Source organism: Fistularia commersonii, chromosome 11 (assembly GCF_037954325.1).
Source record: "Fistularia commersonii isolate RoL2024-O1a breed Wild chromosome 11, RoL_Fcom_v1.0, whole genome shotgun sequence".
Classification (NCBI taxonomy): Eukaryota; Metazoa; Chordata; class Actinopteri; order Syngnathiformes; family Fistulariidae; genus Fistularia; species Fistularia commersonii.
The window spans coordinates 6,035,671-6,053,456 of NC_141294.1; the positions used below are offsets into that span (position 1 = coordinate 6,035,671).

Sequence of the window (17,786 nt, forward strand, 5' to 3'; positions counted from 1 at the left end):
CACAAATACCTCCTGCCAATCCTTCCCACCAACTCCACACAACTTGATACATTTTGCTTTGCTTTATTCCATATCAAACCTCTTCTATTTTGCTCCATTTCAACCTCCAAATTTCTCTTTATCTGTACCCCCTTCATTCTTCTGGCTCATTGCTTGCTTCTTCTAAAATGTCATTGGTGAGTTCAACCACGCAGTAATTGCAGCATGTGCATTTTTGAAAGATCTCTGTCTTTGTCTTTTAAGAATATTTCTATGGTGCATGTTGGGGTCTGGTTGTCTCCTGCATGAGACAAAATGTAACCACTGTTAATAATGTGTTTGCCCAAGCTCTCCACCGCAATGGTTTTAACTAGGTGCCACCAAATCCAGAGTGAATTCTGCAGGCTTTCTTTCCATCCAAATGTACAAATGTACTTAACCTCCCAACATACAATATGGGTATTTGACCCTGCTCTGCATGGTGTCTCAATGCATTTGCTTTGACACAATAAATGTTATAGAACCATAAGTAATTGGATTACCTACACCAGTGTTCACCCTTCTGTGATATGTTAAGTTTCTGCTCTGAAAAGAGCAGCTGCTCAGATTTCACATGAAAGATGCCTTAGCGATTTATATTTTGAATATAGTGTCACCCTTGTCTAATTTGGCTCTAAACATTGAATATTTATGTATTTTTGTAAGGAAAAAGCATGCTAAAAAAACAAAGTTGATTAGTAAATAATGGAGGAATTTAAAATCAGCATGTCAGGATCATCCTTGTGAGCATGTTGCGATGATGACGTTTGGGTTATCTTCAGCGCTGCCAGCGCGACTTACATAACTGTTGTAATAACCCATTTATATCAAAAAATATTTTCTTGGTGCAGCAGTTTGTAGTATTAGGTTATATGCTTTTTACAGTTTGAAAAAAAAGCTGTATTTCTGCAATCCCTTTTAGAAATGTTTTAAACAAAAGAATATTCTGTAATGTCTTGTTGGCTAGAATGACTTTGGTGACACCTGGTTCTAAATTAGTGCAAAATTACAAATTAATTTGTTGCCAGAGAAATGGTGTTGTCAGCTAAACCATTGCAGGTGGTATAGTTACTTCCCTATGAATGCTCAATTACAGTATTTATTATCCTCCCTTGTGCATGTGATGCACAGCTGACTAACGGTGCTGTCATAGCTGAACCTCTGCCTGTTATTTGGCCAGATTTGGGATTAGCAGGTTTGTAATCCATGTTGTATCTCTTTCGCCTCCCTCTTCCCACCCTCTCTCCAAGTGTTTGATGGATTAGGTGACTTACTGATGCCAGCTGTAACGCCCCAGAGCACTGGGGGAAGCACTGCTGGAAGCACGGCAGGGAGCATGGCAGCGGGGACTTCAGTGGAAGGTTTTTCGGCTGCTCCGCCCGCCACTCCACCCCCTACCAAAACCATTGGAGGAGATCTGGACTCATCTCTGGCAAACTTGGTCGGAGGTAAACTATAACTTTCTCTTCTGGTGATCAACTTGTATTTTTTTCCAAGTAAGTTCACTGACAATTTTTTTTTCTTTCTTCTGTCTAGACCTGGGAATGAAGAAAAAGTAAGTATTGTACTTTGTCAAATTTGTCACCTCATGTGCAGGATTAGCAGCTCAAACCTGAACAAATGCTCATGCAAAATGGCCCAACACTGTTAAATCTGATAATGAGACTACGTCTCATTGCAGTTATTATTATTATGCTTATTATTTATTCTTTTTTTTGCTACCTATCTGGCTTCACTGTGGCCAGCAAAATAAGAATTTCATTGTAAAGAGGAACACATTTCCAGACTGCACATATGACAATAAACACTATGAATCTTGAATCTTCAGGGACCCGCAGAGTGAGAAGAAGCTGACCGGAGGAGCAAACTGGACACCCCAGGTGGCCCCAACTAGCTGGTCGACTGCAGGAGCCCCCATGGTAAACACAGCTTAGATTTGACAGCTGTGCCCATCCTGAGATCAAGCCTTTATGTACATTAGCTCGAGCTGAACGTTTGTTTTATAAACTTTAGGCTGGAGCAGCTCCAGGCGCTCCTGGAGCTGCTCCAACTGGTGGAGCTATGGTACCACCGATGAGTATACAGCCTGGCTTCAGCATGGTGAGCCCTTCAAATAACCTGGTGAAAACTCAAGGATACTAGTGTATAAAGTTTCTAGGGAAATAAATGAAAATATCTATCTTCCCTCAGCCTCCGGCAGGAGGGCCAGGAGCTCCTATGATGCAGCCAATGATGGCGCAGCCAATGATGGGTCAGCCCATGATGAGACCACCCTTCACCGGGGTGGCTGGAACTGCAGCCGGAGCTGCTGCACCTGGAGCACCGGTAACTTACCACAAATTCTGAAGCCTACGGTTATTAAATCCCCTGCAAAAACAAACCACTAACCAGCTTTACATCATGTCAAAAGGATTCCTTTGATTCTAAGACAGCCCCATAGAATATTTGTGTTGCTATTTTTCCCCCTCAGCAGATGTTCACTTCTTTTTCACAGATTTCTCCCGGCCCAAAGAAGCCCAAGGACCCTCTGGCAGAACTTGACCTCAAGGACTTCTTATAACGGCCCAGGTGGGAGCTCAGACGTTGTGCATGTACGTAACATCTCCGTGTTGAATAACCCCTCAGTATACTGAAGAACAAGCTGGCAAAAACGTTTGCCATTATCAAAACTTCCGAAATGTTTTGTTTCTTTAGAAATATCCTCAATATAAAACAACAAATTTCATTATCGCATATATTTGATGGGAGAAGATTAGAGTGTTAGTGGTAATTGTAAATTTCCTCACAGTCGGATGAGTAAAAGCACATTCTGTTTTATTCTATTCTAAAAGACATCTTCTTTTATGCTTTTGCCTTGAAGAAAAAGAAACGAAATTGGATCGGGTTTAATAATAATAATAATATTAAAAAGGGCAGCACAATGGTTGAGTGGTTAGCACTTCTGCCTCACAGCGAGATTATCTGTGGTTTGATCCCTATGACGTGCGTTTGTGTGGTGTTTGCATGTTATCCCAGAGTCCATGTGGGTTTCCTCTCACTATAAGTCCACTGGAGACTCCAAATTGCCCAGACATATGAATGGTTGTATGTCTATATACTGTATGTGGCCCTATGTTCAACTGGTGACCCATCCAGGGTGAACCCTGCAGGATAAGCGGTAGAGAAAATTATTAAATATTAATTTGAGTTTAAATACAGAACATTGCCTGCACGCTTCCAAACGCAGCCAACGTAAAAGCTGCATTGTAAAATTATTTGTTAGACAATCACAATGTCACACAAGAATCCCAGACGCTTGTTCTTAAAGTTATGGGAATTTAGTTGACATTTAAATGTGAACTTTGTGCAGTATGTTTTGTATAACAGCAGCGTAAAAATAAATAATTTGGGGAATAAGAGTATTGAAACACAGTTTGCTTCTAGCACTGCTCATTTTCAACATTTATTCAGCAACTCTGAGAGCAGTGTCATTTTAACACCCATATGTTCTCTGTCTTTCCCACGTTCTAGCTGCCTTTCTGGACCAGGATCCTCTCACCAATGACCTGGTGTCTGTTAACATCTCAGGATGCCAGCAACTCCCTGTTCCACCCCAGCAACTCTCCTCCACCCACATCTGCTGCTCCCCTTTTCTCCCGTGTGATGTTGTAGCACAAACTGTGAAAGTGAACCATAGCGGATTCCATATAAATGTATACAAGAAAAAATACAAACGTGTGCTCATGTTGATGTACTACTCTTTTGTCTAAACAAAATCACACAAAATACCCAGGAAAAAAAAAAAATCCAGAAAAAGTGAGAGAAAGTGAAGGCGTATGTGTTTCTTTCTAGTGTTGAGTTGAATGATGATGTGCTTTGGTGTCCCAGCCTCCGTCCACATGCTCATATTTGTCTCCGCTCCCTTGAAAAGGAAGCTCCTCTCTATCCCGCTCCCACCGGATGAGAGAGGTAATCAAAGCCCCGGTAGTTTTTGGAAAACTATGTTGTGTGTTGTTTACAGAAAGGTCCTCTTATATGTACATAGATTTCTCTTTGGAAATTGAGGATAACATCTCTATTCTGTATGTCTGTTGAAGAGAAATATAAATGTGAATGTGACATGAAATTGTAAGAAGTAGTGTGAGTATATTTCTATTTCCCGTCATCATTTAAAATCATTTGGAAACAAATATGAATACGGATATGTGATTATTATACTGTATATTACTAGACAACTTTGGGCTTCAGAGTAATCCCAGAACAGCAAGTGATGATTTCTATTTTGTTTTCAATGCAGCTTTTAGTCCCCGCGTTTCTTTATTATTTTTTTTGTCTCCGCTCTGTACTACTTGCAAATTCTCCATCTTTAAAAAGATCCCGCTGCTGTTGATATTTTCAATAAAAGGACATATCTTACTTCCACATACAACTAACTTACTGTTAAAAGGCTCAAGATAATAACCGTGCAGATGTCTGTTCCACTTCCTGTGTCGATATGTTTCTATATCAAGGTCTCTGGTTTTCATCATTCACTGTACTTACTTTATGGCTCAAACCAGGTCGGCATGTTTCAAAAATATAGAGGATGTGCTTTAACTGTAACAATGGAATATTCAGACAGATGAAAAAAAAATTACACAAATGGTACTCAGCTAAAAACAACAAATCAAAATACCTATGTGCATACTTTTTCATTCTAAATTTTTTTCCATGGATTTTCTTTACTTTTTCAAAAGTATTACAGCTGGTAAATTGCATTGAGTTTTTGCTCTTTCACCTTTGTTCTCTGTATTTTATACATTTAGATTTTATTTCAGAAAGACTTAATATTTTTATTCCCTATTTTTCACCAAAACCCATAACGCTAAATGAATTTCACTCCTCATCAACTGAAATGGGTTCTTGGATGAGCACCCACAGTTTAAAACATTGTTCTATAACCCCCCTAAAGGTCAAAAGCTCTGGTCTTACTAATCAGCCGCAATGACTGCATTCAAAAGAAAACAAGCCAACTGACTGTGTATCTGCCTGGTGCTCTGACAGTGATCTAATTAAAACTAAATGTACTGGATCAGTCTGTTATGTTATGTGTCTTTTGTCATCAGTGACCTTTGACCTACTGCTAATGGAACAATTGTACTGCATGTAAACACGTGGAAGCGATGCGTTCGATGCAGAAACTTAAAACCTTATTGTTGGTCCCCAAAAAGCATCTTTTACACAGATCATGTCTATTCTTGCGAACTAACTATAAGAATATGTTTATAGCATTGGCATGTCCTTTGGCAGGGTTCCACCAGAGGCCAATGCTACAATCTACAGACAGTAATACAAACACTGTCAGTGTTGTTTCCATGGGGTGTTTAAGCAATTAGTTGTTAGAATCCAACATGATTTGGAGAAATTAATGAAAAAATTAAAACAAAAACAAATGTATTTTTGTTTAGATGCAAATTTATTTTTATTTATGATGTCTCTCTCCCCAGTGCATGTAAGCCCTGTCAAATGCAATAAATTCAATGACGGACTGAACTGCTCACCAATGTTTTTCTTTCATTTCAGCAGGATGATGCAACTAATGTTCGCTGAGTACCACAAGCCCAGCTGAAATTTTGGGCTTGTGTTCATGTGAACTTACCGGTAAATCCGTCATCAGTCCAGTTCGATGCCTGGGTGCTCCGTGTTCTTGAAAATCACTGGGAGCAACACTCCTCCAGCAACAGCCATTTGTTGACTTTATCGCTTGTTTAAAGTAATAGCATATCTCCAACCACAATTAATCATATTTAGATACTTACACTCTGGCAGGGAATGACCAAAGATGGTCTTTGGTGACCCACTTTTGTTTCAATTTTGATTGTTAATTTATTAAAGATATACTTTAAACATTGAATTCTCTCTAATTTTTTTTGCCATAAAGCACATTGCTACAGATTTTACACGCTGAAGGGTTAGACCATTGAATCATTACTATTCATTTCTAATTCTTAAATATAATTTGGAATATATGATTCTGGTTCTGTTTAAAATAAACATCAAAATCATATTGATGTCTGTGGGCAAAAATACAAACAAATCAAGAAACGGTACAATGTGATACTGCCATGCAAATTGCAAGAAATTAGGTTGTAATGCCTTTCTAAATAGAAGACAAGACAACATAAATTGATTTGTTTACATAGTGTTTGAATTACTCAAAACATGTGTGCAACATCTTGTGTGTTTGACTGAAGGTGCAAAGAATAGGCTAGGCCTCTTTCTGATTTCAGTGGAATTGGTGCAAAAAATAGAAAGCTAGGAAATGCTAAAAACCAAAGAGCCTTCAAACAAAAGGGCTATTTTACATGTGTTTATTTAATACTGGGATTATTTTCATTTGGTAGAAGCATTATGTCTTTATTTGGTTTTACCTAAAGCCAACAATTTACCTTTTGAGATACCAAAACTGGCAGTAATCTTTACCAAACCTATCCATGAACTGAAATCTAAAACTAACCGGCACGCGGTCTAACTCATGATGGAGGCTAACAGTGTGGTTGTTATGAAAATCTTCTTTACTCTGGTGCAGATGGGAATGAATGATTGGATAAAACATGATCCCATGAAAAGTGTCAGGATGATATTCAGTGGTTTTACTTCATAGTGAAATGAGTACTGGTTAAAAGCAAAATTAATTTTTGTGATAGTATAATCAGGAACAGAAACAAGTAGTAATCTTGGTTTAATCATTGGTAGTCTTCAATCATCATCATTTCAGATATTTGGTATTTAAAAGTGTTTTTGTAGGACATTTTTGAGACATTTAAAGCAACATGGTAAAGTAAAAAAATATCACATTTCAGATTGAAATTCCTCATATATATATAACAATACTGTGGGTTTTGCATTCTAATTTAACCCTTATTTGTAGAGCTGTTAAAAGCTCAGGTTAAGCCACTGAATGGTTCAATCCCGTTTAAACACAACCCAAAATATGTAGCCTCACATTAAATAAAAAGTTACAGTACTAGACTATCAAAATATAATCTGAACAGTCTGTCCTCCCCAGAAAAAAAGGTTTAAATTTCATAAATTAGCACCATGTCTTTTAGATAAGCACCGATATAATTATATGCACCACAATGAAACCACATTTCACTGTGTTGCGAGAACAAGGAAAATATCAGTTAAACTCATTGCTAATCAAATCTCTTCCTCTAATGAGACGTAACATGGCCTTGCTTCAAATGAGAGTTTGTGTTTGTGTGTGTGTGTGTGTGTGTGTGTGTGTGTGTTTGTGTGGGAGTGGGAGGGGGTGGGTTTACCCTTAAACTAGATATACACAATGAAATTGTTATGACATTTGGTCTAAATTGTTCACTTGTGATAAAAAGGTATGTTTTATTTTGGTCCTGGTTCTTTTGTCAAGGCTGATGCGCACACTCATCTTTACAGTGGTGGAAATCATATCAAATTGGAAGTCTCTACTTACAAAGCCTAGTTAAAATTGAAGCAAACGTTGAAATTTTATGCACTTTCCATTATTAAATCTGAGAAAGTGAAATCTTACAAATAATTTTTTTTTTTTTAAAAAGTAACAAGCAAAACTGCAGACCTGAATAATCTTGAAACACATAAAATCCTTTTTTCATTTGATTTTTTTTTTTTTTTTTCAGCAAATAAATTAAAAAGAGCCAAAGAACCACAGTTCTCTTTATGTGTTGTCGAGTTCCTGTTGTTGTCAACACTGAGTCTGTATGGCTGTGTGTGGGCTGAGTGTAGCGGGAGTCACAGGGTGGTCCAGGCAGGAGGCAGAGGGGCTGTTGCCAAACTCCAAGACGGTGGTAGAAGATTAGATTAGACTTGGTCTTACATTATAGTGGGTCAGGGGGACCGGGGCGGCGGTGGTCACGGGGGGGGGGGGGATCCCGTCATTTCTCAGGCTACTTGGCACTGACTCGAGTCCCCGTGGACCCAGTAGCAAATTTGGCTATATTTAAGGGGTGTTATCCTCACTGCCACGTTGTAATCCTGCTGCAGCCCGTTCCCATTAACATCCACCCACTGGTGACCCGAGAACACCCCGATTATCTTCCTCTTCCACTTCTTCTTACCGGGCTCCTTAAGGCGGATGTAGACCCCGGAGCCGCTGGAGCCCGGTTTGGCATCGCAGTACTGGTACAGCAGATCGTTGGACTCCTCGGAGACGGCGCAGAATCGATACACCAGGTTACCGGGCCGGTCGTCGTCAAAGCCGGAGAAGTGGATCCTCCCGGCGGGGAGCTTCTTGACCGAAGGGATAACACCCACGTCCATGTGCTTGACTTTTGCGGCTCTCTTCAGCTCCAGAACGGCGTAGTCATAATCCGCTGCCAGTCCGTCGGCGACACCTTTGAACCAGCCTTTGGGCACCTGGGTCTTCTTAACCCTGGTCCATTTAAATGAAGGTCTCTCCGCTTCCGCACTGCGTCGACTCCTGCTCTTCCTACCTTTCCCTTTCCCTTTTCGATCCACTTTCTCTTCCTTTTCCTCCTCTTCTTCTTTGTGCTCTCTGTCTCCCTTTCTCCGTTTACCTTTGCCTCGCCCTCCTCTCCCTTTGCCTCCTTTTCCGCGCCTCGATTTCTCCTTCAAAATACCGACACGTAACTTCTGGACCCCGTCCAGGTAATCCTTCCCGTCATGGATGCAGTGGGCGGCCGTCAACACGTGCTTCGGTGACACCAGAACTCCAGAACATCCTGTGGAGATCTTGACAGAGGTGGAGAATGGATACTTGGTGGAGAACTGCTTGTCAGAGATGGTGAAGCGGGTGTCGGTGCCGTACACCTCTCGTTTGTAGCGACGGTAAGTCGACGAGTTGTTTCCGGACCAGGCCGCCACCTCGTCGAGGCCCTGAACGGACACCGAGGTGTACGTGCGCGAACCGTTCTCATAAACCGTCTCGTAGGAAAGGAACTGCTCCAGGTCGTCCAGAGAAGGCAAAGGGAGTTGACGCTGGCACTCGATCCCGCACGTGCCGCTGAGCTCCGGTTTAGGATGAGCTGAGAAGCTGGGGCTGCTGAGAGGCAATGTGCGTCTTTTCCTTACCCGAGGTACCTTCCACTGAGGCCAGGTATACTCGTCGTCAGCTGCCGCCGTAAGCTCGGCAGCTACAGCCAAGACGACAGCCAGCAGCGTCACTGGGAGGAGGACACACAGGTGTATGGGGCCCATTGTTAAGGTGGGCCTGGCTCTGAAATGCAAAGAGGAGAGGAAAAGGTCACTAAACTGATAAAGGTTCAACTCTAAGATTCATAGCTGATTTTTCTGGACACTAAAGGAAAAACAAAGTTTCTGGTCGTGCACAGATCAGAAAAAAATGCAACGTTGCTCAGGGATCCGGTCTGTTGATCCGCCAAAAGCTTAATTTAACCATAAAACGGCGCTACTGGTTCCAAGGGGGATGAATTCCCTGACTTTTCCCGTAGCAACACTTGTGTAGCAACATTCGGACATCCGTGGAATCTCGCATTCATATAAAAGGCATGATCTTGTTAACGTATCGAGAAAGGATTTCAATTGATGATATGTAATGAAGGGGCTCGTCTCCAATGACAACCAATGATGATCTTTCTTCTGGCGCCATTTCAAGGTGGATGTTTGTGTTTTTCAATGAAACAGCATAACAACTGATCGACTAGGGATTTTGATCAGTTTGTCTGTATTTTCATTTTTTTATTTTGACTATGTTACCAAATATCAGAAAACCTAAATTGGAAAAGAAATTCAACATTTGTTGGGGCCCATCTTATGATGAGAAATCTGAATGATTTTCATCTATGATGAAATCTGAATCCACCATCATATGTCACTACTAATAAATATTTTCCAAATGTCGACCTCAAGTCAATGTTGACCCCAGCAGGGAAGATGAGGAATGTGCATTCATAGTATAACTGAAATTGCTGATACAGAAGTCACTGCACATTAATCTATGATTAAACAATATACAAATGCAAAAAGGGGGAATTACTTTGTTTTCACTTTGTCACCTGCGGATCAAAAACACAGACGTCCTCAGAATTAATGATAAATTCTATGTAAAATCTTATGTTTGATCCCAGCTCCCTCCATGGCCCAAGGGAGGCAGTGTAACCCAGATGATGGGAAATTTCCCAAGCTTCAGCAAAAACGGGATAACAGCAATTTATCCGCAAAAGCTCCTGCAAGTTTGCAGAAAACGCTTCGGTGCCTTTTACAGACATCGCAATATTGTCAAGATCCTCGACGATTATTCGGAGTTGAGACGGTTGTGTGGTTTGGGGGGGGGGGGGGGGGGGGGAGATGTATGTGCTGTGAATCGAGCTCGAGGCTGTGGGTAGTGATGAGGCGAGGATGAACGCAGATCCTCAGAATGAGCTCAGACAGTGGCTTGGAGGTTTGCCACATTGGTTAACCTTCTCTTTCAGTAATGACCATATCTGGTTTCCTGAGCTCCACTCTGTTCCCTGTCCATGCAGAGAAATGGCATGAAACATGCAGAGTGTGCAGGCTGCAGACACTTTCATGCCTCCGTATTGAATGTGATTCTGGCCGTAATCCTCACAACATGACGGACATACAATTTGGGTACATTTTAATACAGTCACCAGACTGTCGCCGAACGTCAGTGTAAAACGGACGTTTAATTTCAAGAACATATTTTCAACCTGCAACTGAGAGTGAAGCACCTTGGTGGTTGCATCCATTTAGATAGTTTGTGACAGACAGGCTGATACCTGGGGGATCCAGCTGGGGGGACGGATACCTTCCTTTTCAATTACATGTTAGTGCAGCGTGAAAACAAAGGTCCCGAGAGAGAAAATTCCTTTCCTGCATGCAGATCATGGTGTGTTGCGGAGACACAATGCACCCCGACCCTTCCTTTTTAAGTAAAAACTACAAGCAGATTAGTCTGATAGTAAGTTAGCCAGTGGTAAAGGGATTATCCACCAGCCTATCAGCTCATGAACTTTGACTGAGGCCGGCGTGCTTCAGGGACCCGCCAGGGCAGAAAGATGCTTTTCGCAAAACATTTCAATGAAGTAAATCTTAAACAGCATCTGTGAAAATGACATTAAAATAATTTGAAGTGTGTCAACACATTAGTTGGAGCTTCACTTGCAACCATTTTCTAACTCAATGCTGGTAGATCTATTCACCCAAAATTGAACCTCCTCATCATTTCTGGAAAATGTTCAGTTAATTTCAAATCACTTTCATGCTGATAACAAACATGTTTCCTATGGATTTTCTATTCAGTCACTTGCTGATTTTTTTTTTCAATCTGTGTTTTTGTCACCACTGCAGGTGGTTTCTTTCCTGCTTTTTCATAGTGTTTCCTTTCTCCATGAATTTCCAAAAAAAGAACACAAAAGTCTTGAGTTTTCAAAACCCCAAACAAGGAATTAAAACAAAAAATACTGAGTCCAAAAGGACAGAGTTTGTAAAACTTTTTCAAACTGACTTCACTTTAATGTATTAGTAAATGACCTGTTTCATCTACCTGTCCCTTCTTGTGCATGAATGACTGGTATATGATGATGCAAATGTGGGCTCCCCTGTTTTTTTCTTGATTTTTTGTTGTTAACCAGTTACTCAAACCGGAAAAGACATTTTGGAAACTTTCAAACTTCCTAGTGACGATCTGTTTATTGTTTATGATGTCACCCATTTCTGTATAATGGAGGTAGAACAGTTGCGCTGCCTGTTCTGAATGAAAATAAAAAATAAGCGCATTAAAAAAAAAAATCTCCGGCCTCAGAAAACATTATCAGAGATTTTACTTATTGTCTATAAAATCCCCAGACTAATGCAAAAAAAAAAAAAAAAAAAAAAAATCTCCGAAGGCCAAAGACAACCCAAAAATGAGCATTAGTTTCTGATTATTGATCGAAGCCCTGCCTCGAATGTAGCCACGTCCGGCGGAGCGTCTGCAGTTGTTCAGCAGGGATTGGAAGGTGAGTCTCTGCTGGGAAGGTCACAGGAGCAGCTTGTTTGAACTCAACTATTTTCCAGAGCAGTCAACTGGACAGTTACTGCCTGTATCCCGGCCTCCAGCTGCACCAGCAGAAACGCTGTGCGTACATCAGCAATAGATGGCGCTGTTGTTCCCTCTCCGCCTCTGAATGTCACTGCGCTTTGTCTGATTCAACACTAAGCTATTAAAAAAAAAAATAATAAAAAGGATGAGCTCACCTCTTTGACCAATTATAACAACTATAAATACATTTCACGATACAGAATTCAGAAAAATCTTTTTTTTTTTTTCTCTTTACTTTATATTACTTTAAATCCATGCAATCCCACATCTGCTTCGGGTTAAACCTGAGAAATGGAAATAAATGATTAAAACCCTCCAAAGCAAACACTTACAATCCCACTGCGTATTTGTGTTATATTTGCAGTTAGTATAATTGCACATCTTTATATTAATAACACACACAAAAAGAGCTTCAAATGATGAGCAGGCTGTAAAAGAATATATTTTTAAGTTAAGTTGCAAATTACTATGGATCCCTTTGATGAAAAGTTTGTGTCAAGAAAATGATCAAATGCAAAAAAGAGGCATCTATTAAAAAAGAGGAAAATACTGTATAAATGAGAAAAATGTGAGAAATACAAACTATCCCCCTCAGGGCTTCGTCAGGAATTCCCAATAACTGCATTAAACTCAGAAAGCCTTCCTACCTGCTTGCATCCGATTGATGGGTATCCCCGGATCCCCGTAGTTTTGTTTGTGTTTATTATTTCTAGGATACACACCTAGAATATGGTCCCACTAGAAAACAAAGGTTACTGCATCCCAGACGTCCTGGTGTCAGACAACCTCACTCTCTTCATCGCTCCTTCAAAGAGGCTGGAGAAAAAGTTGCAGCCTGAACGCTCAGGCTGCACTTGATGCTGAGGAGGGAGGCAGGGAGGGGGAAGGAAAAACAATCTGGAAAGAAAAAAAAAAGTCCCCCCCCCCATCCTCCTCCTCCTCCTCCTCCTCCTCCTCCTTTGTGACAAAAGCTGTCCACATATGGGTGGGACCAGAGCAAAGCAATACTGACGACTGAAATGGGTGAAGTCAGTGGGCTATTCAGCAGCAGCTTAGGGTCCGGCCTGCAGCGGGAAGAGAGAGCAAGAGAGAGAGAGAGAGAGAAAGAAATCAAGCAGCTCAGTTGTCAAACAGACTTTCAGCTCATCATGAAGGAATTAGTTCCACTGCTCTTTTCAATAGTTTCATTGCCATTTTTCACACTGATGCAAAAAAAAAAAAAGAGCCTCAAAAAGCGGCGTTGCTTTTATTCTCCGCTCGGTGGAGTGACATGTAAACATGAGAAAAAAAAAAACCCAAACAAATTCAGATTCGAGCGCCTCCCGTGGATGTAAATACTGCAGATGGAAAACCTAAAAATACACTGAATGCAGGAGCAGTGTCTGGACCCTACTCTTAGATGAAGGGTGATGTTTCAGATTGTGGAATTCAAAACATTTTTGTCAAATAATAATCTTTTAAGGATTCACATCACTGAAAAAAAAAAAAAAAAAAATCAAAATTTTAGTTTGAGGAAAATTCTCTTATAATCACTCCTGGTAAAGACTTGATGAATTATTTTTTTAGTAATCAAATGGCCCAAAATAGGAAAAACAGGAAAAAAAATTAAAACACTTTGTTAATTATTCATTGATGCACATACTTGTGATCTTTTTACAAACTACACATTCAAGATAATAGTGTTAAAGTACCAAAAAGAGTAAATAATAATGGAATTCCACATGAATAAAGCAACAAATAAATACATGTATTGATAAATACATTGATAAATGAATAAGGGGAAATTCTGTAGGTTTTCCTTGTTTGTTCACAAATCTTCAGTTTTCACAAGTCTTCACAAGTCTCGTGAGTCTTATCAGTCAAAACGGTAAAACGGCCAAGTTAGAAATCAATTATTACACAAAAAAACTAGAAATGCCATCACCCAAACAAGGTTATGGCAGGTCATCTTTAACCGGGTTTAAAATTCATATAAATACTTCCTTATTCATTTTTTTTCTGACAGTTTTGATGCGATTAAAACCATTTTAAAATAATTTGCCTCTGGGATAAAATGACATGCATTATTTCTCAAATACAGCTGCCAGTTGCTCCTGCCAGTGCTGTTTTACAGACGCCCGACACCGCAGTTTGACGCTAAGTCTGTGAACGGGCCAACTTTTTCAGGTACATCAGATGTTCATCTTCACTTTAAATGCACATCTGCAACCTGAGCGCAGCAAGGGGTTTTTAATTATTGCAATGAAATAACAGTATGAGAGGCTGGGAGACCATCTCAGATTATTTCGGTTCCCCTGAACTTTATTCCTGCATCAAGAGGGCTGTGGAAAAGGGGAGAACCGGGGCCTCTGGCTGACAGGGAAGAATTCTGCTCCGACCGGCCGAAATCTCAATGAGCCAAGAAAAGACACGGACAATATGTCTGTAATGAGGAAGGCAATGGGTCAGGGGAGTTTGATAATACACATCTGGCAAAAGGAGGTGAAGAGGTGTGCGGATGTCGTTTGGATTAGAGGCCCATCTTGGGTGAATCACCTCTGTCACCGAGCGTGAGCAGCAGCAGGTGTCGCGACAATGCGTACATTTCAACAAAAGGCTTTTGAAATTCCACCTTTTCGCGACGCTGTGCCCTTGTGTTTGTCAGTATATGTTGAAGCGAGGAGACCCGGATTGCCGCGCTCCTCCGTCCACCGTGTTGAAAGTTGCAAAAGATAACTGTCCTCGTGGGTGGTGCGAGCGCTCACGGTCACGCACATTGTTAAGGAGTTACAGATTCTGCTCGGCACAATGGGTTAACATCGGAGGTTCCTTTTCCTCCCGTCTCCCTGCCTGGGTGTGGTCACATTCTTATTACTCCTTCAGCCTCAAAGAATACCTACATTTTGGGAAAATGACCCATAGTTTAATGAAAACATATTGCAGAGACTCTAAACACACTGCGGACGGGAGACTTTTGCTGTTTTATTCACACTAAACTCAGCCCGTTACTTTGCAGAATCCACATTCACTTGCAGGAAAGCTTCTTGCATGTGATATCAAACATGGCTTCTGGGAGGATCATTTACCGGTCGCTGCCAAATCCGTCAAATTTATTTACCAAATTGTGTTTCACTGCTCAGCAACCACTTCCATTAAGTGCCTCTGTGTTCCAAATTCAAATTTATAATTATGAAAGCAGGTAAAAAAAAAAAGGTGTTTGCATCTACTGCATCTAAAGGCAGTTGGACAAAGCAGGATTCAATTTGCTTGAACAAAGAATGAGTATATTTGCTCATTTTTTTTTTGCCGGGCCAAGTGTTTGTGAAGCTTGCAGAAAAACCCCTAAAGCGTATTTAAAGTACACAACGATGATTATGGGAATAATTTTGTGGTTCTAATTGAGCATCGGGATGATATGAAAAAAGGTCTCAAATCTTTGTACTTAAGACCTTTTTTTTAAGACCTTAAAACACTGGATAGCCTTAACCTTGACACTTTATATTTTATTGTATTTTTTATTCTTCCTCCTTCCTACTATTATCTAACATTGCTATGTTTTTGCTTGAAACTCTGGCACAACAATTTCCTTCGGGATGAATAAAGCTGTTCTTATCTTATCTTATCTTATCTTATCTTATCTTATCTTATCTTATCTTATCTTATCTTATCTTATATATGCGTTCATGATCATCTATGTCTTACATTGATTTTCACTATCTGTCGTCAATAGACATTCAACTTGTGATTATTTTCCGTGCCTACAGCAGCCACTTATCTCAGCTGTCACTGGGTGAGCGTTGGGTGAACGACCCCTGGCCACTGTTCGATCCCAGGGCCGCAAATAGCGCCTTACAACCACTCACTTTTCCATTCACATGTTTTAAGATTGTGAGAGGAAACCGGAGAACCCGCAGAAATCCCTCACAGCCACAAAAAGAATACGCACGCTCCGCATAGAACACCCACCCCTGTCCGATTCAAACCAGGGAGCGACAGCGTTCTAATCCCCGCGCCGCCGGCCAGACGTTAATTACAGCTTCGGCGCTGCTGCTATTTTTATCGTCTTAATGAAAAAAATCAAGTCGTGGTGCAGGGGTGTTTTGGTGAAAAGGAGATTCGTGGTGTCATTCTGACAGGGGCCTTTTTTGTATGTGCGCCAAAAACATGCAGATTGTAAGCCAGTTGAAGACTTGATTGTCCATAGGGGTGAATGTTTGTGCAATAAAGTGATCAGAGTGCACTCTGCTTCTCGCCTAATGTCAGCTGTAAATGGCCACTGCCTGCGTCGCACTTTGAAAGCTCGCAGTTGGAAAGCGATTTACACACAAAGGCGTTCGCCCATTCGCACGAGGCTCGCCATCGGGAGCAACTGGAGGTTTAGGATCTTGCCAAGGACAACACGGGCAGGCAGGCAGGAGAAGAAGGGGGTCGGACCATCGACCTCCGGGTCGGGACGCTCCCTCTTCCGACTGTGCCACAGCGGCACGGATTGATTCCATTACCTGAGTGTTTGCAGGTTAAAAGGTACAGACAATGCATGAACAAATCAATGATGTCCAGATTTAAAAACGCGCATATTTCATCCATATTTGCAGCACAATTCAGCAATACTGTGTGCTGACTTACATTGGTAACTGACATCTATATCTACATAAAGTAACATCATGACACAATAAATATTGCTGTTATCTTACATTCAAAAAAGACTTCCATTGCTATTTTAAAAATTATTTTAAAAATCAAGTTGAATTATCATGACACAGACATTAAAAACAAATACAGAATCAGACCGACAATGCAAGTAAATAAGAAAGAAATAAACAACGTTTTTGGATTATTATCAAATTCAGAATGTTTTATCTTGTCTTCCATTCGCAAATTTGAATAAAAAAATACATGTTTGCACACCTGCAAGGTCAGTTGTAGAACAAGCTAAAGTGCGCAACGTGCTCTGACTTCTAAAGAAGCGATTCCAAGATAATTCTGGCTCGAGCACCACCTCCTTTTCTAGTAGACTGAACCATTTCCTTTTTGACTGTGTATTTGGCTAACCTCTCATTACAGCTGTATTACCTCTTTATTCCAACCACCTGGCCTTTTTTTTTGTCAGCTTGAGAACAATTTCTTTGCCTAACCTTACTTGAAAGGAAGACACATAATATTATATATGGTTTGGTGAGCACTAATGTAATTTAATAAGTGGTGATTCTGGGATAGCATGTGGCTTTTGCATGTATAATTTCCATCATAATTATTAGTTCAGAAATACATTTTGTATCCTTTGTAGTGCCATGAGGTAGTCCTTGTTTTAAAACATCTGTTCGGATTAGTTGTCAAATATGCAGGAAAATCGACGGGACCATGATGTGCACTTGTTAACTTCCCCTCCTGAAAGCTAAGCTTTAACATTTAATTACCAATTTCTGACATCCAGATTTCACAATTTCCTTATTGAAGTGTTAGCCTTTTAAGGCCTATTTAGTTGAATCCTAGGTTAAAATAATTGTCACACAAACACAAATAGCTTCCCGGCACTCTCAGAGTACAGTCAACGTCCCGCTTTTCGAACATGGGACCGCCGATAGCGAAGATGCAGAGAGAAATAGACATATTATGCTTTCCCGTTTTCAGAGAAAATTCAAGGCCAAAGGTCACAGCGGCGGAGTGAAAGAAGTGAGAGAGAGTCGTCTGTGCTCTCGACCTGCGGTTTGGTGATAGAAAAGCAGTGAGTGATATTTTTGGTTTGTTGAGAGAGTGCAGATAGAGGGGC

The 17,786-nt window shown here is 40.7% G+C and overlaps 2 protein-coding genes across 3 annotated transcripts in view; one reads left to right on the plus strand and one right to left on the minus strand.

The window, feature by feature from the left end:
- snap91a (synaptosome associated protein 91a) overlaps positions 1 to 5,071 on the plus strand; it is a 42,370-nt gene extending 37,299 nt beyond the window's left edge. The window contains exons 22-28 of the mRNA XM_086154665.1: positions 1,269 to 1,466; positions 1,555 to 1,573; positions 1,847 to 1,937; positions 2,032 to 2,118; positions 2,209 to 2,343; positions 2,513 to 2,586; positions 3,529 to 5,071. Of these exons, the coding sequence (XP_086010791.1) occupies positions 1,269 to 1,466; positions 1,555 to 1,573; positions 1,847 to 1,937; positions 2,032 to 2,118; positions 2,209 to 2,343; positions 2,513 to 2,578 (596 nt within the window). The 3' untranslated portion in view covers positions 2,579 to 2,586; positions 3,529 to 5,071. The remainder of the gene's footprint in view (positions 1 to 1,268; positions 1,467 to 1,554; positions 1,574 to 1,846; positions 1,938 to 2,031; positions 2,119 to 2,208; positions 2,344 to 2,512; positions 2,587 to 3,528) is intronic.
- Positions 5,072 to 6,702: 1,631 nt separating this feature from the next.
- prss35 (serine protease 35) lies at positions 6,703 to 12,915 on the minus strand. 2 transcript variants are annotated; one of them, XM_086154666.1, is made up of 2 exons: positions 12,685 to 12,915; positions 6,703 to 9,208 (listed from the first exon to the last, which is right to left on the minus strand). In XM_086154666.1, exon 2 carries the CDS (start codon positions 9,187 to 9,189, stop codon positions 7,915 to 7,917), a length of 1,275 nt encoding a protein of 424 aa, XP_086010792.1. In that variant the 5' UTR covers positions 9,190 to 9,208; positions 12,685 to 12,915; the 3' UTR covers positions 6,703 to 7,914. The 2 variants fall into 2 exon arrangements, with proteins under 2 accessions (XP_086010792.1, XP_086010793.1); XM_086154667.1 differs by having other exon boundaries at positions 12,760 to 12,908.
- Between the last annotated feature and the right edge of the window lie 4,871 nt (positions 12,916 to 17,786).

Excerpts from the sequence above, each read along its gene's own strand:
- prss35 (XM_086154666.1), bottom strand. The coding sequence starts at position 9,189 with ATGGGCCCCATACACCTGTGTGTCCTCCTCCCAGTGACGCTGCTGGCT.